At 52.2% G+C, this 27,699-nt stretch overlaps 3 protein-coding genes across 4 annotated transcripts in view; all 3 read left to right on the forward strand.

Annotated features, from left to right (window-relative positions):
• LOC100976543 (CEA cell adhesion molecule 6) overlaps positions 1-27,699 on the forward strand; it is a 910,921-nt gene that overhangs the window by 93,385 nt on the left and 789,837 nt on the right. The window lies entirely within an intron of this gene.
• On the forward strand, positions 6,595-18,180 carry RPS19 (ribosomal protein S19). The gene is made up of 6 exons (XM_008964837.4): positions 6,595-7,075; positions 7,561-7,631; positions 7,897-7,997; positions 15,801-15,984; positions 16,467-16,521; positions 18,115-18,180. The coding sequence occupies exons 2-6, from the start codon at positions 7,561-7,563 to the stop codon at positions 18,139-18,141; spliced, it is 438 nt and encodes a 145-aa protein (XP_008963085.3). The 5' UTR covers positions 6,595-7,075; the 3' UTR covers positions 18,142-18,180.
• On the forward strand, positions 23,296-27,693 carry CD79A (CD79a molecule). 2 transcript variants are annotated; one of them, XM_003812439.5, is made up of 5 exons: positions 23,296-23,632; positions 25,305-25,490; positions 25,850-25,968; positions 26,983-27,051; positions 27,179-27,693. In XM_003812439.5, exons 1-5 carry the CDS (start codon positions 23,554-23,556, stop codon positions 27,290-27,292), a joined length of 567 nt encoding a protein of 188 aa, XP_003812487.3. In that variant the 5' UTR covers positions 23,296-23,553; the 3' UTR covers positions 27,293-27,693. The 2 variants fall into 2 exon arrangements, with proteins under 2 accessions (XP_003812487.3, XP_003812486.3); XM_003812438.5 differs by having other exon boundaries at positions 23,299-23,632; positions 25,305-25,604.

The following is a 27,699-nucleotide window of genomic DNA, read 5'->3' on the forward strand; positions in this document are numbered from 1 at the left end:
AATGAAAGATGCACCACTCCTTTCCCCAATCAGGACTCCAGAAGATAGATACAAGTCAAGAGTTTTTCAAAAAAGTCTTTTATTTTTCTCCTCAAGATATCATTAAGAATAAGATCTTACCTGCATTTGTTTCTCAGTCCTCTGGTGTCAAGTCCTTCTCCTTGAACCATTCCGTACATAGGAAAACCTGTTGAGCTATTCCAAAGACATGAAGCCTGGAGACCCCCTTCCCATTCCCACCCTTAGAAGGGGCTCAAGGGATGTGCTTGATCACTGATTCTTTTTCCTGATGTTACCTACACCCCTTGTTTTACTCAAGATGATTGATGGTGATGACATCCAATTACAACTTGTTATTTCTTATTTGGGATTTTGAGAGGGTGGGTTTCTTCTCCTCCCTAGCAGAGTACAGAGTAACAAACCTGCAGCACTTCTCAGGAGGTACTGAGATATCAGGAGACCAAAGTCGGCTTCACACCCTTCTTCCCTCCCCTTAGCTATAACTTAGATATATGATTGCTCCTTAATAGACCTGCCTAAGACTTGGTGTGCCATGCTTTCCTAGTGACAGATGACCAGGGCCACAAAGTCACAGAGAAAGGAAGCACTGCAACATCCAACGTGGCTGAGAGTCTGCTACTCAGCACTGACCAAGGGTCCTCTGTACACCAAGGTCACAGAGCTGAGAAGGGTAAAAGAGAAAGTATAATTTGGGGTTAAAGGATGGCATGAAAAGGGGAGGAAAAGAGGAAGTGATGGAGATTGGGGGAAGGAGTAGACTAGAGGCCACCTCTCCTTCACCTCTCCTTCAGTACCCGGCCTTCAGTACCCGGCCTGGGCAAGGCTTTTCACACCAGTTGGCCAGGCCAACTTTGTCTTTCAAATTGTTAGGGCCCCCCATTAGTGCCTGAGGGAAAGGGCCAGAGCTTCTGCAGATGTCAGTCTTAGGGAAAAGAGCAGATTTAAGAGTTGCTCATGCTCCTAAGTTGTTGCCTGTTCAGGTGCAGCACTCTTCACCTGTGGTTGTAGGGAGCCACTAGGCTCCTGGCCTCTTCTCGGCTCTGAGAGATTACAGATAATAGACTGTGAGCACTGTTTCCTATACTGCCCCCTTTCCCACTTCCCAGTGCCAGGTAGGGAAAGGTATTGCCATGGTCCAATAAAGTACTGAGTAAATCATCTCCCTTCTAAACCTTCTTTGTGTACCCTCTTGGCACTCTGCAGACTTAACCAATGAGGTCCCAAATATGAAGCACCGTCCCTGTTCCTCTCTCTCCTCACAAGACTCCTCCCCACAGTCACCCAGGTTTTATTTCAGGAGCTTATTTCACATTCTGCCCTTTGGGAATCCACGCTCCTTTCACTTCAGCCCTACATTAACTTGCTCCACTCCTGACCTCAATTCTCGTCCAACGTAGAACTGACATCATACACTTATCCCATCCAGCCTATACGCAGACCCTCATTGCTTCATCCACATAGGCCTCATTCTGCACCCCTGTTCCATTGTGTAGCTGGCTTTGCAGCCCTGACACGTTTGCATAAATACAGTCCTATAACCCCTACCCTGCATGGGCCTTCACAAGATCCTGAACTCTTCACAAAACCAAAGTTCATCCTTTTCATCCAACTCAAAATAATATGTTAAGCCTCTCAGGCAGAGTTCCCTATGTTCCCAAGGGGCCACTGGTCTCTACTTCATAGTCGTGATCACCCTGAGCTGTGCCTATCTATGTCCATCTATGTCTCCCCCTCAGAGAATAAGCACTCTCAGAGCACAGGACTTGCCTGCAGCTCCTCCCTGGGAGCTCAGAATAAATGACTGAGTAAAATACGTTCTGTCTGATTCCTTAGGAATTGTTTTTTCCTACTGAGTTAACACACTCCAGTGCTGCCCCTCTCCTCATCAAAATATGAACTTTCTGACCTCAAACCATTTTTTCTAAGACAGTCTCTGTCACCCAAGCTGGAGTACAGTGGCACAGTCATGGCTCACGGCAGTCTCAACCTCCCAGGCTCAAGTGACCCTCCAGCCTCAGCCTCCTGAGTAGCTGGGACTACAGGCATACACCTCCATGTGAGACTAATTTTTATTTTTTGTAGAGACAGTGTCTCACTATGTTGCCCAGGCTGGTCTTGAATGTCTGAGCTCAACCGATCCTCCTGTCTCAGCCTCCCAAAGTGCTGGGATTAGAGTTGTTTTGTTTGTATGTGTGTATTTTTGTTTCTTCTTATTATTTTGGGATTAGAGTTGTGAGCCACCATACCCAGCAAAAAAACCTTCAGGGGCCAGATGCAGTGGCTCACACCTCTGATCTCGGAACTTTGGGAGGCCAAGGTGGGAGGATTGCTTGAGCTCAGGAGTTCGGGACCAGCCTCGGCAACATGGCAAAACCCCCCTTCTGCAAAAAATACAAAATTTAGCCAGGCATGGTGGCGTGCACCTGTAGTCCCAGCTACTCAGGAGGCTGAGGTGGGAGAATAGCTTGAGCCCAGGAGGTCAAGGCTGCAGTGAGCCATGATTACACCACTGCACTCCAACCTGGGTGACAGAGCAAGACTGTCTCATATATATGTGTGTGTGTATATACATGCAACACACATATACACACACATATACATATACATATGTATACATATATATATTATATATGTTCATAGCAAAATTTAGTGGAAAGTACAGAATTCCCATAGTCCCCTTGCCAACACACAGGGATGGCCTCCCTTTTGTATCAACATTCCACACCAGAGTGGTACCTTTGCTACAATCAAGGAACACAGTATTATCACCCAAAGTCCGCAGTTTACATCAGTGTTCACTCTTGTTGTATGTTCTGCAAGTTTTGGTAAATGTGTAATGACACGTATCCACCATTACAGTTTCATAGAGAATAGTTTCATTGCCCTAAACAACACCCATTCATCCCTCCATCCCTCCAAGCCAACAACCAATTATCATTTTATCATTTTATTGTCATCACAATTTTGCCTTTTTCCAGAATGTCATATAGTTGGAATCATACATTTGGATTGGCTTCTTTCAGTTAGTAAGGCATTTAAGGTTCCACCGTATCTTTCTTTTGGCGGGGTGGAGGGGAGGGGGAGGCAGACGGTCCTGCTGTGGAGTGCAGTGGTGCTGGAACGCAGTGCACTTGGCTCACTGCAACCTCCGCCTCCCAGGTTCAAGCGATTCTCGTGCCTCATCTTCCTGAGTAGCTGGGATTACAGGCGTGCACCACCACACCTAGCTAATTTTTGTATTTTTTTAGTAGAGACGGGATTTCGTTTTTTTGTTTTGTTTTATTTTGTTTTGAGACGGAGTCTCGCTCTGTCTCCCAGGCTAGAGTGCAGTGGCGCAATCTCGGCTCACTGCAAACTCCGCCTCCCGGGTTCGGCCATTCTCCTGCCTCAGCCTCCCGAGTAGCTGGGACTACAGGCGCCCACCACCTCCCCCAGCTAATGTTTTGTATTTTTAGTAGAGACGGGGTTTCACCATGTTAGCCAGGACGGTCTCCATCTCCTGACCTCGTGATCCGCCCACCTCGGCCTCCCAAAGTGCTGGGATTACAGGCGTGAGCCACCGCGCCCGGCCTAATTTTTTGTATTTTAGTAGAGAGGGGGTTTCACCGTGTTGCCCAGGCTGGTCAAGAACTCCTAAACTCAGGCAATCCGCCCATCTCAGCCTCCCAAAGTGCTGGGATTACAGGCATGAGCCACCGCTCCTGGCCAGCTCATTTCTTTTTAGGGCTGAATAATATCCCACTGTTTGTAGGTACTACAGCCTCAACCCATTTTTAAAACTGTGTTTAAAGAGTTTATTGAGGCCAGGTGCGGTGGCTCACGCCTGTAATCCCAGCACTCCAGTGCCACTGCACTCCAGAGCAGGACCCTGTCTGCCTCCCCCTCCCCTCCACCCCGCCAAAAGAAAGATACGGGGGAACCTTAAATGCCTTACTAACTGAAAGAAGCCAATCCAAATGTATGATTCCAACTATATGACATTCTGGAAAAAGGCAAAATTGTGATGACAATAAAATGATAAAATAATTGGTTGTTGGCTTGGAGGGATGGAGGGATAAATGGGTGTTGTTTAGGGCAATGAAGCTATTCTCTATGAAACTGTAATGGTGGATACGTGTCATTACACATTTGCCAAAACTTGCAGAACATACAACAAGAGTGAACACTGATGTAAACTGCGGACTTTGGGTGATAATATTGTGTTCCTTGATTGTAGCAAAGGTACCACTCTGGTGTGGAATGTTGATAGAAAGGGAGGCCATCCCTGTGTGTCGGCATGGGGACTATGGGAATTCTGTACTTTACACTAAATTTACAGGCATGAGCCTGTAATCCCAGCACTCTGGGAGACCAAGGCGGGTGGATCACAAGGTCAGGAGATCAAGACCATCCTGGCTAACACGATGAAACCCCGTCTCTACTAAAAATACAAAAAATTACCCAGGCGTGGTGGCGGGAAACTGTAGTACCAGCTACTCGACAGGCTGAGGTAGGAGAATGGTGTGAACCCGGGAGGCGGAGCTTGCATGAGCAGAGATCACACCACTGCACTCCAGCCTGGGCGACAGAGCGAGGCTCCGTCTCAAAAAAAAAAAAAAAGTTTATTGCAAGAGCTTGAGTATCTTCAGTTGTGGCTTCAAATCCGGGCTCAGGCTTTAACCTTATGTGACCCTGGACAAATGACTTGACTCTAAGGCTCAGTTGACTGGTCTATAACCACCTCACAGAGTTGTCAATTAAGAACCTGTAAAAACTAACATGTACAAAAATTAACACCAGGGACACAGTGCTGAGAAACTGTGTTCTCTAAAATCACAGACTGCCAGAATTTTTAAAAATATTTAAAATCATAACAATAGTGAAAATGGGACATCTCATTCTTACCTGGAAAGTCTAAGTCACTTTGACACAGAGAAGCAGTCATGATCTCAGAGAAGCGGTTTTTAGAGACAACATTGTACATTTATCTAAACTTTCTAATGTCCAAGGAAACAGAATCCTGGGTCTGCTCCTCGCCCAGGCATGATGTTAACTCCGTTGCATAAATACATGCCTGCTTTGCCTTATGTCCATCAAAACTCTGCTTTATATAAATTTTACCTAAGCTTCACTCTTCCCAAAATCCTATATTCACCCTGTCTCTTCCTTTGGTCAGGCACTCCAGAGTTCCTCTGGAGAGCTTTAAAAAAAAAAATTAAATGTAATGAAATGACTCAAATGAATTACGTGTAAATGATTCAGAACTGGTATTAGAAATTATTAAAAGTGGGGGCCAGGCACGGTGGCTCACACCTGTAATCCCAGCATTTTGGGAGGCCAACGCAGGTGGATCACCTGAGGTCAGGAGTTCGAGACCAGCCTGGCCAACGTGGTGAAAACCCGTCTCTATAAAAATACAAAAATTAGCCAGGTGTGGTGGCAGGCGCCTGTAATCCCAGCTACCTGGGAGCCTGAGGCCGGAGAATCGCTTGAACCCGGGAGGTGGAGGTTGCAGTGAACCAAGATCACATCATTGCACTCCCGCCTGGGCGACAAAGCGAGACTCCAACTCAAAAAAAAATTAAATAATAATTACTTAATTAAATTATAAAAAGTGAATATAAATTACCCAAGTACATGGAGATTTCCAGTTAGACATGCATATATTACCCACTTTGAATACATATGGAAATATGTATGTGTTGGTTCTGGAAAAACAATTGAGATAATGAAAATATTTTCTCAAGTTTTAGAAACAGTATGAGATAGGTTTCAACAACATTCTACATGAATGTAAAACCTTGATTTAAATATATGATCTTATGCTAGAAGCATGGTTGGTTTTAATTTTTCTAACAGATACGAGTCTTGGCTTATTAATAATTAACACATTTTGCAGCCACAGTATCAGTGTGGGGTAAAATTCTAATATTTGCTCTGATGTTTTAAATTCTCAGTCTTTCCAACATAAGAAAATAGCTACACACATTTCAGTGTTTCCTTTTTGCAACAAGTTAACATAATTTTATTGGACCACATGTTATTTAGTTGTTGGGCCTTGTAAGGATTAAATGAGATCATGCATGTAACACTACAGTAACAGCCACATGATAAATGTCCAAATAATATTTACCTGTGCCTGGCACAGAGCAGGCACTCAAAAAATATTTTTTAGAGCATGTGACGCGCCATGAACCAGAGGAGCCACTTTAAATGGGCAAACAGGGATCTCTTTTTTTTTTTTAATGGTGAGACAAGCCCTGAGAAGGCAAATGGACTGCCTAAAGCTACACAGGTCAGCGGGACAGGTAAATCTAAATTGGCAAAGTAAGGGCTGAGCGAACAGACTCCGACACTAGAAGGCAGAGCTGAACTAACTTCTGCTAAGGTCCCGCCTCTGCCGCTTTGTCCCGCCCTTATCTTCTGCCCTCCTCCAGCGCCTCATTCCCTTTTCGCTCGCCCCGGCCGTGCTGAAGCAACTTCCGCCCTGAGAAGGGTGGGGCTTCCGTCTCCCGCTCTCGCGACTCCCGGCGGTGAAGGACGGAAGATGATAGCCACATTTCTTCCTCGCCCTTCCCCTAGGTTCCCTGTCACAGTTCCGCCCTTACTACTCCCACTTCCGGCGAGGGAACAGCCACTTCCACCCGGAAAAAGGGTTGTTCCGCCGTGGGGCGCCAGCTGTGGCCCACCCATCCTGCCCCGTACTTTCGCCATCATAGTCTTCTCCACCACTGTTCCTTCCAGCCACGAACAACGCAAACGAAGCCAAGTTCCCCCAGCTCCGAACAGGAGCTCTCTATCCTCTCTATTACACTCCGGGAGAAGGAAACGCGGGAGGAAACCCAGGCCTCCACGCCCGACCCCTTGGCCCTCCCCTTTACCTCTCCACCCCTCACTAGACACCCTCCCCTCTAGGCGGGGACGAAGCCACTTTCGCCCTGAGAGAGGCGGAGCCTCAGCGTCTACCCTCGCTCTCGCGAGCTTTCGGAACTCTCGCGAGACCCTACGCCCGACTTGTGCGCCCGGGAAACCCCGTCGCTCCCTTTCCCCTGGCTGGCAGCGCGGAGGCCGCACGGTAAGCGGGGGCTCCGAGCTGGACCGGGCGCGAGGCGGCAGGGCCGGACGCCGAAGCCTCAGAGCGCGTGCCTGAGGGCCCCGAGGCGCCCGGCGCGGGCCCGTCCCGCCCCCTAGAGCCGCGGCCACGTGCGAGCGGCAGGCCCGGACATGCCCGGTCAGCGCCGTCCGGGAACCGAGCGTGGGCCCCGGGGGGCAGCGGCGGGGTGCGTGGGGCGTCCGGAGTCCCGGGGCTGGGGAGTGGGGTCGCGCAGGATCCTCACACGCAGGGGCCGGGCCCTGTTAGTGCGATTCAGAGAGGCCGTGGGCGTCGGTGAGCTCCTTCAGACCCGCAGGAGCCGGAGCCCGGCGTTGAAGGGGCCGTGGGAAGTAACGGGGGGTACCACGGTTTAGGATGCGTTGGAGCGAAAGGATGGGGGTGGGGTCCGTGCTCTTGGCAGTCGTCTCCGCCAGGCCTGTGTTCACATGCTTGACTTTCTCCCTCAGATGCCTGGAGTTACTGTAAAAGACGTGAACCAGCAGGAGTTCGTCAGAGCTCTGGCAGCCTTCCTCAAAAAGTGAGTTTGGGGACTGAGGTTCAAAACGGGTGGAGGCTGTCGCCTTGGCCTGCCCATCTGAGCCCCAGTGTTTGCCGGTCCTGGCAGGGGAGGCTTGTTTGGGGCTTCCGTGGCTCCTTTCAGCGTGAGGCCTGGCTTGTGTTCCGGTTCCAGCCTCTCTTTGTACTCTGGGCGCAGCATAGTTGTGTTGAGGGGAGGGCATTTGGGATATGGGGTAGTTTGTGGAGATGACTGAATCGTGCTTTTCCCACTGTTTTGGTCTTAGGTCCGGGAAGCTGAAAGTCCCCGAATGGGTGGACACCGTCAAGCTGGCCAAGCACAAAGAGCTTGCTCCCTACGATGAGAACTGGTTCTACACGCGAGCTGGTGAGGAACTTAGGTCTTTGGCTGGAGAGTGGGGAGCTGGGTGACCCCTGGCACAAACCATACTTCCCTGTCTCCTCTGAGCTCTTTCCTGCCCCAAGAGGGAGAGAAACCCTTGGTTGTGTCACCACTTGCTTTGTGTGATGTGACATTCGATAACTTGGTACTCCAAGTTTTTATGACATTCTAAGAGCTTTGTGAGAGGAGGACCTGTGGCTTTGAGCCTCAGGGGAAACCAGAGACAGATGAATGTTCATATTTTGCTTACAGGTGGTTTAATCCTTTCTATATACACGGAGGCAGACTCCCTGGGTTTGAATCCATCTTTTACATCTGGCTGTGTGTCCTCTGGCAAGTTGGTTAACCTGCCTGTGCACTCTCTCATCCCCAAAATGGGACTAATTATTGTACCAGTACTAGAGTATTGCGAGGATTGAATGAATTTAAAGAAGAGTGTTTAGAACGTGTCTGTTGCACAGTAGTTATTCAGGAAAAAGCCAGTTATCTTTACTATTGCTCAGATCATCAAGTTAGCCTTCTCCATGTCTCTAACAGGCTGTTTCTAACTAAATGGTTGGAGATCTGGCCAGGTCAGTCCCTGCTTTAAATCTTGACTTCCGATCTTATGGACACCCTGCAACCTCGTGCCAGCTCCGTCTCTTTTCGATCTTCCAATAATAATTTACGTACAGTCCCTGACTAGTGTTAGTTCTCACGTGTCTTAATATTTCAGTACTCACTAAATCTTCACTTTCAGGAAGATGTAACAGGGTGGGCGGTGGCAGTGCCGTGTTATGTCAAGGTGACAGCCTTAGCACCGACCTTCACTAAGGGGCCTCGGCCTCTCCAATCTTAAACCTTCTCTCTCTGTGAAGTGGGGGCTCCATCCTGACCACAACTTGTCTCCAGATAAGAAGTAGGTGGGAAGCAGGGTTTGCAAATCGGCAAAACTCCTCAATGACCCTGAAAAGAGTTGGCCTTGGTACAGGTTGCTTGGCCCTTCAGAATATGAAGCATTTTGTAGATTTGTGGTACACTTGTGCCTCAAATGTCTATTGGGGCCCACTCTTTGAGGCCATGGAGTGAGCACAGAGGACCAGCATAACTCAGCCGCGGCCTCTGAGAACTGAAAGATGAACTTGCTGAGGTGGGTCGGGTTGCTGGCATACCACCTACCCACCGTTTGTTTTAGACAGAAAATGGGGCGGATGAAGAGAAGCTGACTTCCCTGGGCGCACAGCAGTGACAAGGCCTGGAAGTTACATATCCCCTCCACCTGTCCCCCCATCTTGCTTTGGCAGTGACTCAAGGGTCAGTAGGTCAGAGCAGCTTTGGATCTGGGATTAGCCTTTCTCATTTGCTGGGGTGAAGACACGTTCTGCACATACCAAATACCTCCAAAGTAGGACTGTATGTGTCTTGTACATTTTTTTTTTTTTTTTTTTACATGGGGAGGGATTAACGAGATGGCATTAAGACCTTGGATAATAAACCTAGTTGCATCTGCTGGTCATGGTAGAGCTGCTGTGGTCCCTTGCAGCCCACAGTGGCCCTGCCTGGAAACCTCGAGCAGGATGTGCATCTTCTGCCTGCCTACTGATCTCCATCACTTGGAGTACCCCAGAGGCCTCTTTTTCACCTCACTTGCCCAGCTGCCCTAGCGGCATAGGATGGTTGTGTGGTAGACCAGAGGCCTGTTGTGTATATTTTTGTTGGGATATAGCCACCCCTGTGTATCTACATGCACAAGGGCAGAGTTGTAGTTGTGGCAGAAGCTGTAGCCTACAAAGCCTGAAATATTTCCTACCTGACCCTTTATTATTTATTTTCAGGGACAGGGTCTAGGCCTGTCACCCAGGTTGGAGTGCAGTGGCACAATTATAGCTCACTGCAGCTTCCTGGGCTCAAGTGATCCTCCTGCCCCACCCTCCTAAGTAGCTGGGACTACAGGTGCCTATCAGTCACCATGCCTAGCTAATTTTTTTTATTTGTAGAGATGGAGTCTCACTATGTTGAACTCCCGAGCTCAAGCGGTCCTCCCGCCTCAGCCTTCCAAAGCACTGGGATTACAGGCAAAGTTGACCAGCCTCTATTCTAGAGTTTAACATGTTCCACCCAGTTTGGCAGTCAGCTTATACTGGTCATGGGAGTGATCTTGTTTTACCAAAGAGGAAGCTGTGGTGCAGACAGGCGAAGGGACTTGCTGCAAGTTACCCTGGGAGGGCTTGGCAGGGTGGCTCTGTCCAAAACTAGGTTCCCTGCTATATTCCCTTTTTTCTACTCATTAGAGTCTGGCCTATTTTGCCTCCTCAGATTTGAGGCTAAAGTGTGCTAAAGCTGCGCCCTTCCTGAGCAGGGCCAAATTGTGGAGACCTGTAGGAATGAGTGTGAGGTAGACAGGTCTTAATCCTGGGGTTTGGGGGTAAAGAGGCCCATGGTAGAAGATGGGGCCCTCTTGAGGGTGGTCTGGAAATGGAGCAGAGCTGTAGGAGTAAGCAGTCCCAAGGCAGTGGTGTAGGAGGCAGGGCAAGGTAGAGGAAGAACCCGCAAAGACTTGCTCTCACTGGACGTTCAAGGGATGGCCGCCATGGGTCTTTATGAAGCAGGTGGTGCAGTGTAGCCCTGGACAGGCTTTTTTTTTTTTTTTTTAAACAGAGTTGCAGTGTCACCAGGCTGGAGTACACTGGTGCCGTCTCGGCTAACTGCAACCTCTGCCCGCCGGGTTCAAGCGATTCTCCTACCTCAGCCTCCCAAGTACCTGGGACTACAGGTGCCCGCCACCACGCCCAGCTAATTTTTCTATTTTTAGTAGAGACAGGGTTTCACCATGTTGGCTGGGATGCTCTCGATCTCTTGACCTCGTGATCCGCCCGCCTCGGCCTCCCAAAGTGCTGGGGTTACAGGCATGAGCTCCCGCACCCAGCTGGACAAGCCTCTTGCTGTCTTAATTCTTTAAAGGACCTGCTGAAGATGGAGATGTGGGAGTCCAGTTTGGTGTCCTGGTGTGCGTCTGAGAGCAGCTGCTGAATTGGGATGTCTGGAAACACTTCTTGTAGGTTGGAGGCTGCTCCATTTCTGGCTCCTGCATGGGGCTGGGCACCCACTTGTGCTATGATAGTAGAAAGAATGAGATCTGGGAGGCATCACAGAAGTGAGTTAAGGGATGAATCAAGGTCAGGAGAGTGGTTTCTTACAAGTTCGGCAGAGAAGGGTCAGCTAGAGTGTGCTGGGGAAGTTCTTCCCTGCCTTTGACTCAGTAGGTCAGGATGGGACCACCGGTCTGGACTTTGCTGAGCTGTGATGACTCCTGAGGAGCTGTGCTTGGTTGGTCTGCCCCGTGCTCAGATCCAGAGGGACCCTCCCTCTCGGTCTAGCAGGAACACAGCTGCTTTCCCTTGACCATGAACTCACAGTAGAGTGGAGAGGGGTGGCCTCCTTTACAGTTCCAGGTAGGGGGTGATTCCTGGACAGGGGTTCCTTAGAGGAGTGGGTTGCCATCCCAAGAATGCACACAGCAGAGGAGCAGAAGGCCTCTAGCGTGGAGGAACTGGAGGAGAACGCATTTGTGACAGCAACTTGCTCGCAATTGGCCCTCATGAGTACCAGCTACGGCGGTCTGCATTTGTGCAGCTCCACATCAAAAGCTGGGGCTGGAACCTTGGTCTCCAGGGGGTGAGGAAAAAGGTCAGTGTTTTAATAGAACGCGGTATTTCAACTCTTAGCATTTTCCAGTTTGTGAAGTTAATAACCCTTCCTCTCCCTTCTAGTGGGTCAGAAAAAAATAATTAGCATGAACTGAGATAGCAAGGGAGGAGCTTGTAATATCTGACCAAGGTTCTCCATGCCAAAAGGTTTTTATACAGCCTTAAGAAAAATTTAAGCCTCCATTGAAGAACCTAATAGGCCTTTGGGAGGCCAAGGCAGGCGGATCACCTGAGGTCAAGAGTTTGAGACCATCCTGACCAATGTGGTGAAACCCCGTCTCTTCTAAAAATAAAAATTAGCCAGGCGTGGTAGCAGGCGCCTGTAGTCCCAGCTACTGGGGAGGCTGAGACAGAAGAATTGCTTGGACCCCGGAGGCAGAGGTTGCAGTGAGCCTGAGATCATACCACTACACTCCAGCTTGGGCAACAGAGTGAGACTGTCTCAAAAAAAAAAAAAAAAAAAACACCTAATAGGCTTTATGGGAGCTTTTTTTCTACCAGTCACTGTGCTCAAGGTTTAAGTAAAGTGTCTCCTTTAGTACCGCAGCACAAACCACCTGGAGGATAGGTGGGTCCTGTGTCCCTCCTGAGGAGGAACGGTGTCAGGATTCAAGCTCCTGTCTGACTGCTCTGGGCGCTGGTCCCAACCCAACAAGACTGAGGTTGAGTGTCCCATTTCTGGTGTACAGCCGCTTTGGGCATCTCTGCGCTTAGGAGTGTGTGCCTTACTCTTAAAAAGCAAGATAACAGAGGCCCGGTGCAGTGGCTCACACCTGTAATCCCAGCACTTTGGGAGGCCGAGGTGGGCGGATCATGAGGTCAAGAGATAGAGACCATCCTGGCTAACATGGTGAAACCCCATGTCTACTAAAAATACGAAAAAATTAGCCGGGCGTGGTGGCGGGCGCCTGTAGTCCCAGTTACTGTAGAGGCTGAGGCAGGAGAATAGCATGAACCCGGGAGGCGGAGCTTGCAGTGAGCTGAGATCGCGCCACTGCACTCCAGCCTGGGCGACAGAGTGAGACTCCGTCTTAAAAAAAAAAAAAAAAAAGGCCGGGCACGGTGGCTCACGCCTGTAATCCCAGCACTTTGGGAGGCCGAGGCGGGCGGATCAGGAGGTCAGGAGTTCAAGACCAGCCTGGCCAGCATGGTGAAACCCCATCTCTACTAAAAATACAAAAAATTAGCCAGGTGTGGTGGCGTGTGCCTGTAGTCCCAGCTACTCGGGAGGCTGAGACAGGAGAATTGCTTGAACCCGGGAGGCGGAGCTAGCAGTGAGCCCAGACGGCACCACTGCACTCCAACCTAGGCAACAGAGAAAGACTCCGTCTCAAAAAAAAAATAAAGCAGGATAACAGGAAAAGCTATTCTGCATTCCCCAGTCCTGGGTACTGTAGTTCAAATGGGAGAGCAGGTCTCCACCCAGAGCCCCAGGGCACAACCAGCTACAGGGCCCAGAGGGATGGCAGCAGCTGCTGGGTATTTGAGCTGGTCTGAAAGGGTGGAGGTTTCCAGTGATGTCACCCTCTGGCGGAAGGATTGTGGGGGGTGACTTACGCCAGGTGAGTCTGTCTGTTGGTCCTGGTTATGGGCACTTATTACCAGGCAGTGGCGTAGGGGGTAGCTGGAGTGAAGTGGGGATTTTAAAGTGAGCAGATGCCAGAGGTAGTGAGCCAACAGCAGGGCTGTGCTCTTGGCCCCCAGCAGAGCATGGTTGTACAGTATCAGCTGAGGATTGGTTCCAGGATGAACCCCAATACCCAAGTCCACAGATGCTCACCCTTACTATAAAATGGTGTAATATCGGGGCCAGAGGCCGGGTGCGGTGGCTCAACCCTGTAATCCCAGCACTTTGGGAGGCCGAGGCAGGTGGATCACGAGGTCAGGAGATCGAGACCATCCTCGCTAACACGGTGAAACCCCGTCTCTACTAAAAATACAAAAAAATTAGCCAGGCGTGGTGGCGGGCGCCTGTAGTCCCAGCTACTCTGGAGGCTGAGGCAGGAGAATGGAGTGAACCCGGAAGGCAGAGCTTGCAGTGAACCGAGATTGCGCCACTGCACTCCAGCCTGGGCGACAGAGCGAGAGACTCCATCTCAGAAAAAAAAATACATCGGGGCCAGCACAGTGGCACACACCTGTAATCCCAGCACTTTGGGAGGCCAAGATGGGTGGATCACTTCACTCCAGGAGTTCAGCCAGAGCAACATGGCAAAACCGGGTCTCTTCAGAAATTATCTGGGCGTGGTGGCTTGCACCTGTAGTTCCAACTATTCAGGAGGTCAAAGCTGCAGTGAGCTGTTAGCACTGCACTCCAGCCTGGGTGACAGAATGATGCCCTGTCTCCAAAAAAAAAAAAAAGGTATAATATTTGCATATATCCTATGTAGATGTTTTACTTTTGAGACAGAGTCTCACTCTGTCACCCAGTCTGGAGTGCAGTGGCATGATCTTGGCTAACTGCAACCTCTGCCTCCCAGGTTCAAGTGATTCTTTTGCCCTGCCTCAGCCTCCCAGGTAGCTGGGGTTACAGGGGGTGTGCCACCACACCTGGCTAATTTTCTTGTAATTTCAGTAGAGATGGGGTTTCACCATGTTGGCCAGGCTGGTCTCAAACTCCTGACCTCAGGTGATTCTCCCGCCTCAGCCTCCCAAAGTGGTGGGATTACAGGCGTGAGCCACTGCGCCCGGCCTGATCCCATATATTTTAAATCATCTGTAGATTACTTATAGATTAATACAGGCCAGACATGGCACATACTTATACTCCCAGCTACTTAGGAGGCTGAGACAAGAGGATTGCTTAAGCCCAGGAGTTCGAGGCTGCAGTGAGCTATGATCACACCACAGCACTCCAGCCTGGGTGACAGAATGAGGCCCTTTTTTTGTGTTTTAAGAAAAAAGAAAAAGCACTAATACGGTGTAAATAATTGTTACACTGTTTTGAATTGTAGTTTTTTTCCCCTAAATATTTTTGATCCACCCTTGGTTGAGTCTGTGGATATGAAGGGCTGGCTGTATCTGGACCTGATCTCAGGGCAGGAGTGGGCTGGGAACAAGCGGTATGCAAGAACTGTTTCTGGGCAGAAGCAGCCCACCCTACTGCCTGGCACTTGGCAGTTACGGAAGAACCCCCAGTTCCCCCACTTGATCTTTAGAACTGGAGGAAAGAAATCACTTGAGCAGATTCAGACCAACTTGCTGATCTCTGGGTCCCAGGAACAAACCAGACTCTGCTCTGAGCTCCAGAGCTAGGCAGGACCATGTGATGGCTGAAATCTGGGTGCTTCCTGCATGTGGGCCCCGGTGCCATCACAGTGGCAGGACAGGGCAGTTCCTCCAGAGCTGTGTGACACGGAGCCAGTGAGTACCCTCTGGCACCTCAGTTTCACTCTTTAAAGGAGAGTAGCACTTGACACACCTGTTGAGTCCTCAGAGTAACCCGGCCCTCAGGTGAAGCAGGGTGGAGAGATCGAAAAGCATTTGGCACAGGGCCTGGCAGATGTGTGCTCCAGTTAATAGAAGCGTGCAAGCGTTTCTGGGGAGGCTGGTGTGTCGACTGGATTTTACGGAGCTTTTTTTGCAGGCAAGGAGGCTGGCTGGGGTGGACCAGGGACTTGCCCAAGCCAGCCTTCCCTGTGTCCGCAGAGGGGCTGGTACACATTCCAAGCAGGGGGCACCCACTGCACAGAGTGTCTGCCCTGCCCTTGTTATTCTGAGCTCTCCAGACTGAGGTGGCCCGGAGAGTGGCAATAGGTCCCTTCACTCCTGCTTCTCTGGGGCCCATGGAGATGGTCACAGCTAGGCTCCACCCCTACATAACCTCAGGTTCAATTCAACAGCAGTGCTGCTGGGATAGTAACCACTAAAGAAGTTGGCCCTGGAGATGGTGGGAGTGCCCACCCAGGGTGCAGGGCTGTTTGTCAAGGAAGAGCTAGCCGGGGGGTGGGTGAGGAGAGGGGGCTGTCAGTTTCTGGGTGTTAGTGTGTGTTTTCAGTTTCCCTTTTTATAAAACAGTGAGAATTAGCTGTTTACACACAAGGAATTGTTTACCTGAGACCTTGATCAAGACCCTTAAATCTCCCTCTCACACAACCCCCAGCTTCCACAGCGCGGCACCTGTACCTCCGGGGTGGCGCTGGGGTTGGCTCCATGACCAAGATCTATGGGGGACGTCAGAGAAACGGCGTCATGCCCAGCCACTTCAGCCGAGGCTCCAAGAGTGTGGCCCGCCGGGTCCTCCAAGCCCTGGAGGGGCTGAAAATGGTGGAAAAGGACCAAGATGGGTAAGCAGGGTAGGGAGGGCTGCATTGATGGAGTAGCCTTGAGGCCCGGTCATCACTTCCCCAACGAATGGTCCTGCATAGTCTGCCCAGCCCCTCAGGCCCCTCCTATCAGAGGCAGGCAGGAGGGGATTCTGCAGAAAAGCAAACAGTACGGGGCCTCACCCCGACCTCTGGCTGACTAGCCCAGGCTCCAGGAGGGTAATTTAGCGACTATCTGCTTTCATTAGCCTGCTCGTTAACTTTTCCCAATTGATTTTTCGGGGCTTTTGATCTAAATGCTTGCACAAACAACACCCCGTCAGCTCCCAGGGGGGCTCCCACTACTGCCCCCAGCTCGTTAGAATGCACCTGACTAGGGCCCTCAGTGGGACTTGGCTGGCGGCAGGTGGCTTCTTGAGAAGCCTGGCTTACAGCCAGGAGGGAAGGGGCTGAGAACAGGACCTGTGCTCACTGGGGCCTGCATGACCCTTCCCTCCCCACAGCGGCCGCAAACTGACACCTCAGGGACAAAGAGATCTGGACAGAATTGCCGGACAGGTAAGGCCTGCGTTTGGGGTGGGGCTGGGTCCCTTAGTCGCTGCCCAAGCATTTCCAAAGCCCATGCTTTGTCAGGTAGACTTATTTCCTTCTCTGGAGGGCACAGCCCAGGGTGCTGGTGGGGTCAGAGGAGGGCTGCCCAGAGACAGGAGAAAGGACAGTCCTGTCTGACTTTTCCTGTTGGTGCTGCTTAGAAATTTGGAGGCAGGCTGGCTGTGGTGTCTCACCCCTGTAATCCCAGCACTTTGGGATGCCAAGGCAGGCGAATTATCTGAGGTCAGGAGTTCAAGACCATTCTGACCAACATGGAGAAACCCTGTCTCTACTAAAAATACAAAATTAGCCGGGTGTGGTGGCACATTCCTGTAATCTCAGCTACTGGGGAGGCTGAGGCACAAGAATCGCTTGAACCCGGGAGGTGGAGGTTGCGGTGAGCCAAGATCACGCCATTGCACCCCAGCCTGGGCAACAAGAGTGAAACTCCATCTCAAAAAAAAAAAAATTGGAGGGAACTCCAGCCCAGGTGCCACTGGGCATCTATCCACAGAGCACATAGCTGTACCCGTAGATGACTCCCCCTCCCCAGGTCAGCCTGCAATGTTTCCCCTTAGTCCTCATGCGTACTGAGCATCACATGGGCTGCTTGGGAGAGGTGGAGATAAGGGAGGGGGGGCTGGTTCAGAACCCAGGTCTCCATTCAGATCCTGGCTGGCCGACACCCTGGGGCAGAGTGGCCACACCCCTGGTGCCACAGTCTCCTGTCTTGGCCTCCCTGTGGCCAAAATCTACCCTTGGCCACCTCAAGCATGGTAGTGAGGAGTCAGTGAGCTATAGTACAGCAGGAGCACCCAGGGCCTGGCATGAGCTCAATTCTGTATCACTGACTCAGGCCTCCTAGGAGCCTTGGAGCATTTAGTCAGTCAAGTGTCACAAAAGAATGGAAAGTGTCAGCCCTCTAGGAGTTGGGGGTGGTCTGGAAGGAGAAAGCTCTTCCAGGCAGAGTGGGGCTTGGCGCACACATCATTGCTGGTGGTTGGATGTTGGCCTTCTCACATGGCAGTGGGCGGAATTTGGACTCCACTCCGCCACTCCCTTCTCTCTTTTTTTTTTTTTTTTTCTTTTTGAGACAGAGTCTTGCTCTGTCGCCCAGGCTGGAGTGCAGTGGTGCAATGTCAGCTCACTGCAACCTCTGCCACCCGAGTTCAAGCAATTCTCCTGTCTCAGCCTCCCGAGTAGCTGGGACTACAGGCACACACCACCACACCAGGCTAGTTTTTATATTTTTAGTAGAGACAGGGTTTCACCATATTGGTCAGGCTGGTCTCGAACTCTTGACCTCAGGTGATCCACCTGCCTCGGCCTTCCAGAGTGCTGGGATTAAAGGTTTGAGCCACCGTGCCCGGCCACTCCCTTGAGACCCAGTTTCCACGTCTGTGAAATGGGGGAATACCCACAGTAAGAATTAGATGAGATAGATGCATTTGAAACTACAAATCGGGGTGCCCACCTCTGGTGGGTAGTTAGGTAGCTGTTACAAAGTGCCCCAGCAGAGACCCCCTTGACTAACTTTTATTCTTCCATCTTTTCCCACAGGTGGCAGCTGCCAACAAGAAGCATTAGAACAAACCATGCTGGGTTAATAAATTGCCTCATTCGTAATCCTGGTCTGGGTCTCTTTTTTGAGTCTCTTGCTCTGTCGCCCAGGCTGGAGTGCAGTGGCGCCATCTCAGCTCACTGCAATCTCCGCCTTCTGGGTTCAAATGATTCTCCTGCCTCAGCCTCCCAAAGTGCTGGGATTACAAGTGTGAGCCACTGCGCCTGGTCTGGTTTGGGTCTCTTGATTGTTCTTCAGGGGCATGAGGAAGAGGCGCTTCCTCCCTTCCCTTGGGTGAGGGGGCCCAGGGTGATTGGGTGGCTGTGTACCCGGCAGCCAGTCGGGCCTTCCCAGGTCAAACAGTTCCCATCTGGGTTTGGAGGAAGGACCCAGGGGCCCTTGTGGCTCACTCCCCCACATCCTGTCTTTGCAATTGTCAGAAAGTGAGAAACGAAAGGATGGCTGTGAGCTGTGACCTCAGCTGGGCCTGGGCTGCAGAGGTGGCTTCCGCTGGAGTAAAGCAAGAGGGCCCAGGGTTCATGCTCTTCCCTGGAAGGTAGAAAAGGACAGACCACCAGGGAGCCTCCACCGCAAACTGACCTGTGCTGCCTACACACTAACTTTCCTGGGCCTGCACAGGCTGAATGGTCCTTGAGCCTTCACTCTGCATCTGAGCGGTCTTGGGCCCGCTGAGTGGCAGTGGCAGGAAGTCGGTGGAAGCAGATCCCTGTGCAGAAGTTGAATTCCCAGGGTGGCCACACACGGGTTGCACAACCTTTGCAGTCGTGCACGGCAAGTGGGATGTGGCCTCCGCCCATGATTGGGCACCTGGTCAGGCTGGGAGATCCAAATAGCACCCAGTGGGCAGCTGTCCGACCCCTGGAGGGGCAAGCCAGGAAAGAAACTTAGGGCCCGCTGTGACCAGATGTCCCTCCCAGTTAGGAAGACTAAACTGGTTTGGCCAATATCTCCCAGGATTCCCCTGTCCAAATTATTCCTGGGATCTGACCCATTTCCTGGAAAGGGGCGAGCCTGGGTTTTGAAGTTCAAACTAGAGTTTAAATCACAACTCTGCCCCTAATCCCATGTAACCCTGTGCACCTTATCCTCTGAGCCTTCGTCTCCTCGTGTGTAAGCCTGCTAACTCCTGAGAGACTGGACAAGATGCTGTGGAGAGCCTTGGCTCTGAGTAGCTCTGCTGCTGGACAGTTCAGTTGGCAGTCCCCAAACGTAAGGCGTTAAGAGTTTAAGAAGTATCGGCCAGGCACAGTGGCTCACACCTGTAATCTCAACACTTTGGGAGGCCGAGACGGGCTGATCACCTGAGGTTGGGAGCTTGAGAACAGCCTGACCAACATGGAGAAACCCTGTCTCTAAAAATACCAAAATTAGTTGGGCATGGTGGCGTGCACCTGTAATCCCACCTACTCAGGAGGCTGAGGCAGAAGAATCGCTCGAACCCCGGAGGCGGAGGTTGCAGTGGGTTGAGATCGAGCAATTGCAATCCAGCCTGGGCAACAGAGCGAGACTCCATTTCAAAAAAAGAATCAATAAAAATGTTAAAAGCACCGTTGTTTACACTCAGCAACTCTGTGAAGTAAGTGCCGAAAAGTGCTTTGGAGGTAGGTAAAGTAAGCCATAGGCTGGGTAACTTGCCAGATATCCCACAGCTGGAGCCATCATTTGAACCCAAGCAACCCAGCTGCAACCTGGACCTAGCCACTCCAAGGCCTCTGTGCCTCAGAAAAGAGGCCCAAAGGGTTGCACTCTAGCTGCAGGCCAGTCACTCCCCATTCTGGGCTCTAGTTTCCTCTTTTGGCCATTAATGAAAACATTTCCCAGAGCTGACATGAGAACTCAATGCCAAGCGTCCGGTTTGCACAGCAGCAGGCACTGCGCTTCCCAGGTAGGAAGCAAGGTCTAGGTGTCCCAAGCAGGCCTACAATCCCGCAGCCGCGCCGCTCCAGCCACTGGGGGGCAGTAGAGGGCCTAGAAAGAAGCTCAGCCACCGAAGGCTCTTGAAGGTGAATTCCTAGGGCTTCCAGGTCTGGAGCCAGGCTTATTCCTGGGAGGGGGTCGTAACGGGGAATTGAAGTGCAGAGGGGCTAGTGACCCCAGCAGAACACCTGGGGTCCTGGTCCCCAGGGCTACAGAACTGTCCTAGATACTGTGCCAAATGCACTGCAGAATATTCTTGCAGTCTTATCAAGTAGGGGGTTTGTACCCATGTTACAGGAGAAAAAACTGAGTTTCAGATGACCAGTCAGTTGGCAGAGCTGAGTTGTAAAAGAATCCTGGACTCTTGAGGCCCAGGCTCTTCTGCATGGATGGCAATTGCACTTTTCCCGTCTCCTGGTTTCACGCCATTCTGCCTCAGCCTCCCCAGCAGCTGGGACTACAGGCACACGCCGCCATGCCCGGCTAATTTTGGTATTTTTAGTAGAGATGGGGTTTCACTGTGTTAGCCAGGAAATGGTTTTGATCTCCTGACCTTCTGATCCGCCCGTCTCAGCCTCCCAACGTGCTGGGATTACAGGCGTGAGCCACCGCGCCCAGCTGGCAATTGCACTTTTTAAAAATTCTGCACTCTAGGAGGCAGAGGTGGGCAGATTACTTAAGGTCAAGAGTTTGAGACCTTGGCCTGGAGTGGTGGCTCACACCTGTAATCCCAACACTTGGAGAGGCCGAGGCAGGTGGATCACCTGAGGTCAGAAGTTCGAGACCAGCCTGGCCAACATGGTGGAACCCTGTCTCTACTAAAAAATACAAAAATTAGCCGGACCTGGAGGCAGGAGAACCGCTTGAATGCAGGAAGTGGAGCTCACAGTGAGCCAAGATTGCACCATTGTACTCCAGTCTGGGCAACAAGAGTGAAACACCGTCTCAAAAAAAAAAAAAAGTTCGAGACCAGCCTGGCCAACATGGTGAAACCCTGTGTCTATTTAAAAAAAAATTGGCTGGGCATGGTGGTGCACACCTGTAATTCCAGCTTTAGGAGGCTGAGACAGGAGAACAGCTTGAACCCGGGAGGCGGAGGTTGCAGTGAGCCAATATCACACCATCGCACTCCAGCCTGGGCTACACAGCGAGACTCTGTCTCAAAAGAAAAAAAAATTAAAAATAGCCAGCCATAGTGGTGTGCACCTGTAATCCCAGCTACTTGGGAAGCTGAGGCAAGAGAATCACTTGAGCCCAGGAGTTTGAGGTTATGATCATGCCACTGGACACCAGCCTTGGCGACAGAGAGAGGCCCTATCTCTAAAAAAGAAAAAAAAAAAAAAAAAAGTGGCCAGCCACGGTGGCTCCCGCCTGTAATCCCAGCACTATGGGAGGCTGAGGTGGGTGGATTACCTGAGGTCAGGAGTGTGAGACCAGCCTGCCCAACATGGTGAAACCTGGTCTCTACTAAAAATACAAAAATATAGCCAGGCATGGTGGCAGCCGCCTGTAATCCCAGCTACTCAGGAGGCTGAGGCAGGAGAATCACTTGAACCTGGGAGGCAGAGGTTGCAGTGAGCCAAGATCACGCCACTGCACTTCAGCCTGGGTGACAAAGCGAGACTCCGTCTCAAAAAAAAAAGAAAAAAAGTAACACAGGAAATAAAACCAAGACAAGATGAGCTCTCTGTGTCTCTGTGTGTCCCTCCCCAGACCCAACCCTGGCATCCCCCAGAGGTAACCCCTCCCAGGAACTGGGCGTTTGCCACTCCCCTGCACGGGTCTACACCTCTGCTACAAACGTGTGTCCCTAAGCAGCGGACGCCTTTTGAAAACAAGTCAACTGTATCATGCTACGATATTTTTTCTGATGTTTGTGCTGTTTCTGAGACAGCCTTATGACACCTTCCCCTATTCTGTAGCATTCTGTTGGCTCACTTTGCCACAGTATATGCACCCATTCTCCCACAAATGGGCTTTTCATTTGCTTCTCAATGTTTGCTACCAAAAATCTCCCTGCAATAAATTTATTTTATATATCCCCTTGTATGTGTGTGAGGGTCCCCTAACTGCTCACAAATATCTCAGCAACTCCGCCCTCCCCACTCAGACCTCATTTCCCTCCTACCAGACATGCTCAAAGGAAACTGGGAGCAACACAAAGATGACTTTGAATCTCTGTCCACCACCCCTAGACTGTATGACACCAGCAAGTGACAACCTCCCCTCTCTGGCCTCGGTTTCCCCCTCTGTAAAATGGGGGATGGCCTACCTTGCCAGTCATGGCAGATCAATATAAAACAACTTCTGGCTGTGCGCAGTGGCACATGCCTGTAATCCCAGCACTTTGGGAAGCTGAGGCAGGAGGATTGCTTGAGGCCAGGAGTTCAAGACCAGCCTGGGCAATATAGCAAGATCCCATCCCTCTAAAAAAAAAAAGAAAAATATATGTTGTTATTATTATTATTAGAGACAGAGTTTTGCTCTTATTATTATTAGAGACAGAGTTTCGCTTTTGTCACCCAGGCTGCAGTGCAATGGTGTGATCTCGGCTCACTGCAACCTCCACCTCCTGGGTTCAACTGGTTCTCCTGCCTCAGCCTCCTGAGTAGCTGGAATAATAGGCATGTGCCACAACATCTGGCTAATTTTGTATTTTTAGTAGAGATGGGGTTTCGCCATGTTGGCCAGGCTGGTCTCAAACTCGACCTCAGGTGATTCTCCTGTCTCAGCCTCCCAAAGTGCTGGGATTACAGGCATAAGCCACCATAGCTGGCCTGTTTTTTTTAAAAAAGAATTCCAGTAAAGAGCTGATCGTGGCTCTCACTCCTTGAATACCAGGAACACCATCTCGTATCACATAATGAGATGGAGACATTCTGGTCCTCATCTCACAGATGAAAAATGTCAAGCTTCGAAGGATCAAAGTGCCCACCTAGTCACACGGGTAGTCAGCCACAGGTCAGCCTGCCTTATTTATTCTTCATGAGTATTTATAGTGACTAACATTTACTGGGCGCCTACTGTGGGCCATTTCTGTGCATGCGACAACCCCTTTAAGTCCTTGTTTCTAATCCCAAGAAGCAAGGAAATGGGGTCAGGGAAGGGACAAGGTTTGCCCAAGTCCAGGCAGGGGGAGAGGTCAAGCTCAGAACCATCACCTGCCCATGACACATGCCCAGGACTCAGGTTCCCTAGGCTTCCTTCCAAAGGCTCAGCAGTGACGAGCCAGCCCTTGAACCAGCCTCTTCCCCCACCCAAGCAGCCACCTCTCAGGGGAATTGTGGCCACCACAGGTGCAGGGAGCAGTTTCTCTCCACTCACAGCCTGAAGCATACCCGGCAGGGGCTGTCCCCAGGCCCAACAAGCAAAGGGCCCAGTAGCGAGGGCCACTGGAGCCCATCTCCGGGGGGCTGGGCAGGAAGTAGGGTGGGGTTTGGGGTAGGGATCTGGTACCCTGGGACTGCTGCAACTCAAACTAACCAACCCACTGGGAGAAGATGCCTGGGAGTCCAGGAGTCCTCCAAGCTCTGCCTGCCACCATCTTCCTCCTCTTCCTGCTGTCTGCTGCCTACCTGGGTATGTGGCCAAAGGGCAGGAACTGGCGGGAGGTGGGGGAAGCTGTGGAGGCTGCAGAGAGGGCACAGGCAGAGGGAAGGGGGCTCAGGGAAAGGGGAAGAGGAGGCAGAGGATAGGGGACCCAGGGAAGATGCCTATAGAAATCGTATCTGTGCCAAGATGGGCCAAGGTGGGGCTGGAGGGAGCCCAGCGAAGGAGAAGGGGCATCCACAGTCTCACAGAGGGAGGCAGGAGCAAGAGTCACCTCCCCCACCTCCTGTTCCCCACAGGCCAAAATAAGGAACTAAAGTTGCTCTTGACTGAGCACCAGGGCTGGGGGCAGGAAGGGGACTTAGGGGTAGCAGCATTCAGCGTCTGTCAAGGGGAGAAAAAGCTTTCTCTGCCTTAAACCTCAGGTGCCTCTCTCTGTTGGGAGTCCCTTCTCAGCACTGGGGGAATGGGTGTCTCATGGACTCCCCCTCACCTGCTCAAGGACAGCTGGCAGGGGCTGTGGCCACGCTAACCCAGGAGTTCAGAGAAAAAGGTTCCCCACCCAAGGGGACACTGGGAGCAAGGATTGGAGTTCACGTCTGAGTCTTAAGCCCGTGACGGTGAGGGTGCTCGGCCCCTCTCCCCATCTCTTCCTCCTTCTCTCTTCCTCACCTCCCTCCTCCGCCTACCTCCAGAGGAGGGGACCGGCCATGTGGGAGGCCTGGCTGAGAGCTGGGGCTTCCCAGAGGAGCCCGGATGGGACATTGCAGCCAGCCTGAGCCGCCTCGTCTCACTCAGAGACACCCCCAGTCTCCACCCCGCTCTGAGCCCCTTCGATCACCAGCAGCCCAGCCCAAGGACTGAACTCACCCCTGACCCCTAGGTTGACACATACAACTTACAGAGAATGAGGGCCGGGCACAGGGTCACAGGCCAGGGCAGGCCACAGACTGGCTCCTCAGCCCAGGCAGGGAGAGGCCAGGGAGCCAAGAGTTTGAACCCAGTGCCACTCCTGACTGCCTGGTGATGCTGGCAACCCACCTGCCCTCCCAGAGCCTCAGCCATCCCTCCTGTAAAATGGGGCTAAGGAGAGAACCTACTTCTAGGGTTCTGTGAATGATTACACAAGAAAAAGCGCCAGGTGCTGGGCCTGGCTGCGGCTGGGGTGCAAAAATGGACCGGGAAGGCTGCGGGAGGAGGGGACGCCTGCACTGCTTCTGGAAGGAGCTGTCTGGACAGCGGTCCTCCAGTGCCTGGAACAAACATCCAAAATCCAGAGAGTTCACAGGGCCAGAGTACAAAGTGGGTATGTGGGAGGGGGGCAAGAGATGGCGCTGCAGAGGTGAGAAGGGACTCCCAGGGGTCTTACCATCCCAGGGAGTCTCATTCTCCTCCCCCAGGATGTCCTCACCCACCCCAACCAGGTATGTCCTCTCTCCTTCCCAGGGGCTTCTTCACTTTCCCGCATCCCCCTTCTCCCCAGGATGCATCAGCCCCTGTCAGGGGCTCTCCCTCTCCCTCCCCACCCAGGAGAGTCCTCACCCTCCTCCCCTCCCCACCCAGGAGAGTCCTCACCCTCCTCCCCTCCCCACCCAGGCGTGTCCTCACCCTCTTCCCAGGAGTGTTGGAACTGCAGGGGCCAGGGCTGGGGAAATGTGTCGCCATCCCCAGTCCCTGACCCACCCACCCTGTCTCTCCACAGGCCCTGGGTGCCAGGCCCTGTGGATGCACAAGGTCCCAGCATCATTGATGGTGAGCCTGGGGGAAGACGCCCACTTCCAATGCCCGCACAATAGCAGCAACACCGCCAACGTCACCTGGTGGCGTGTCCTCCATGGCAACTACACGTGGCCCCCTGAGTTCTTGGGCCCGGGCGAGGACCCCAATGGTACGCTGATCATCCAGAATGTGAACAAGAGCCATGGGGGCATATACGTGTGCCGGGTCCAGGAGGGCAACGAGTCATACCAGCAGTCCTGCGGCACCTACCTCCGCGTGCGCCGTGAGTGGCCCAGCCCTGGCCCCTACTCCCACTGTCCCGCTGGGGACACTCGGTTTATCTTTGAAGTGGGGATAGAGCCAATACCTTCAATGTGGGTTTCAAACCGGCTTGGACAGAGGGACGGACATTCTCCTCTGCAGAGTGGGGTCTCTGGGGGGTCTGGGGCCTTGCAGGAGGTGGGTGGGGCCAGGAGGCTAGGGAGGGCAAGAGGGGCCAGGGCTCTGAGCCATACCACCTCCTTGCAGAGCCGCCCCCCAGGCCCTTCCTGGACATGGGGGAGGGCACCAAGAACCGAATCATCACAGCCGAGGGGATCATCCTCCTGTTCTGCGCGGTGGTGCCTGGGACGCTGCTGCTGTTCAGGGTGAGCCCCCTCGGACCCCTGAGTCAGCCGGGCGAGGGCCTGGGCCGAGGGACCCCCAATGCCCAGGTAGCCCTCTAGAGCCTGAGGTTCCCCATCCAAAACTTGGGAGAATGAAAGCACCCACCACATAGGGGCTGTGGAAGTTAAATGAATGAATATAAAGAAGAGACTTGAACTGGCGCGCTGAGCCCAGGGGGTGTCTTCAATTTAGTTTCCCCTTCTGGGCTGTCCTCACGTCCACCTCCCCGCAAGAAGAGTCTCATTCTTCTCCCTAAGAGTGTCCTCACTCCCCTCCTGCCCTCACCCAGGAGTGTGGTTACCCTCCAGGTGTAGCCAAGACCAGGGAAGGTGGGGCCTGGGGTCCTCCCAGAATCTCTGATCTGTACCAGCCTCTCCTTAGGCACTACAGAAAGTGTGACTGTTATTGTTATTATTCATGGAGAATAGTAAGGGAGTGGAGACTCAAGAAGACGCTAGCTTGGGAGGCCGAGGCAAGAGGATCACTTGAGGCCACGAGTTTGAGACCAGCCTGGGCAACACAGCAAGACCCTATCTCTACACACACACACACAAAAAGTCTTAAAAAAAAATTAGCCAGGCATGGTGGCACACACCTATAGTCCCAGCTACTCAGGAGGCTAAGGTGGGAGGATTGCTTGAGCCCAGGAGTTCAAGGCTGCAGTGAACTATGATGTTGCCACAGCACTCCAGCCTGGGCAACTGAGGGAGAAGAAAGAGAGAGAGAGAGAGAGAGAAAGAGAGGGAGGGAGAGAGGGAGAGAGGGAGGGAGGGAAGGAAGGGAAGGAAGGAAGGAAGGAAGGAAGGAAGGAAGGAAGGAAGGACGGACGGAAGGACACTGGTTGTAGACTCAGAGAGAACTGCTACGTAACCAGTATGTGGCCTTGGGGACATCTCTTACCCTTTCTGGAAAAGTACTTCCTGGCATCCAGGAGGGTCTGAAAGATATTCACCTCCCCCTGCTCACTGAGGCACCCACCCCACCCACCCCTACAGAAACGATGGCAGAATGAGAAGCTCGGGTTGGATGCCGGGGATGAATATGAAGATGAAAACCTTTATGAAGTGAGTGAAGGGTGGGGATGGGGTAGGGGCAGTTGTGTTAGGGGTGGGGGTGTTCCCTCTGGGGGTGGCTGGGGCAGGGACCCCAGGTGTCAGGGTGCTGATGTTCGCTGCCTCATTTCCATCCCAGGGCCTGAACCTGGACGACTGCTCCATGTATGAGGACATCTCCCGGGGCCTCCAGGGCACCTACCAGGATGTGGGCAGCCTCAACATAGGAGATGTCCAGCTGGAGAAGCCGTGACACCCCTACTCCTGCCAGGCTGCCCCCGCCTGCTGTGCACCCAGCTCCAGTGTCTCAGCTCACTTCCCTGGGACATTCTCCCTTCAGCCCCCCCTGGGGGCTTCCTTAGTCATATTCCCCCAGTGGGGGGTGGGGGGGTAACCTCACTCTTCTCCAGGCCAGGCCTCCTTGGACTCCCCCGGGGGTGTCCCACTCTTCTTCCCTCTAAACTGCCCCACCTCCTAACCTAATCCCCCCGCCCCGCTGCCTTTCCCAGGCTCCCCTCACCCCAGCGGGTAATGAGCCCTTAATCGCTGCCTCTAGGGGAGCTGATTGTAGCAGCCTCGTTAGTGTCACCCCCTCCTCCCTGATCTGTCAGGGCCACTTAGTGATAATAAATTCTTCCCAACTGCAGACCTTGGCAGGAG

Source organism: Pan paniscus, chromosome 20 (assembly GCF_029289425.2).
Source record: "Pan paniscus chromosome 20, NHGRI_mPanPan1-v2.0_pri, whole genome shotgun sequence".
Taxonomy (NCBI): domain Eukaryota; kingdom Metazoa; phylum Chordata; class Mammalia; order Primates; family Hominidae; genus Pan; species Pan paniscus.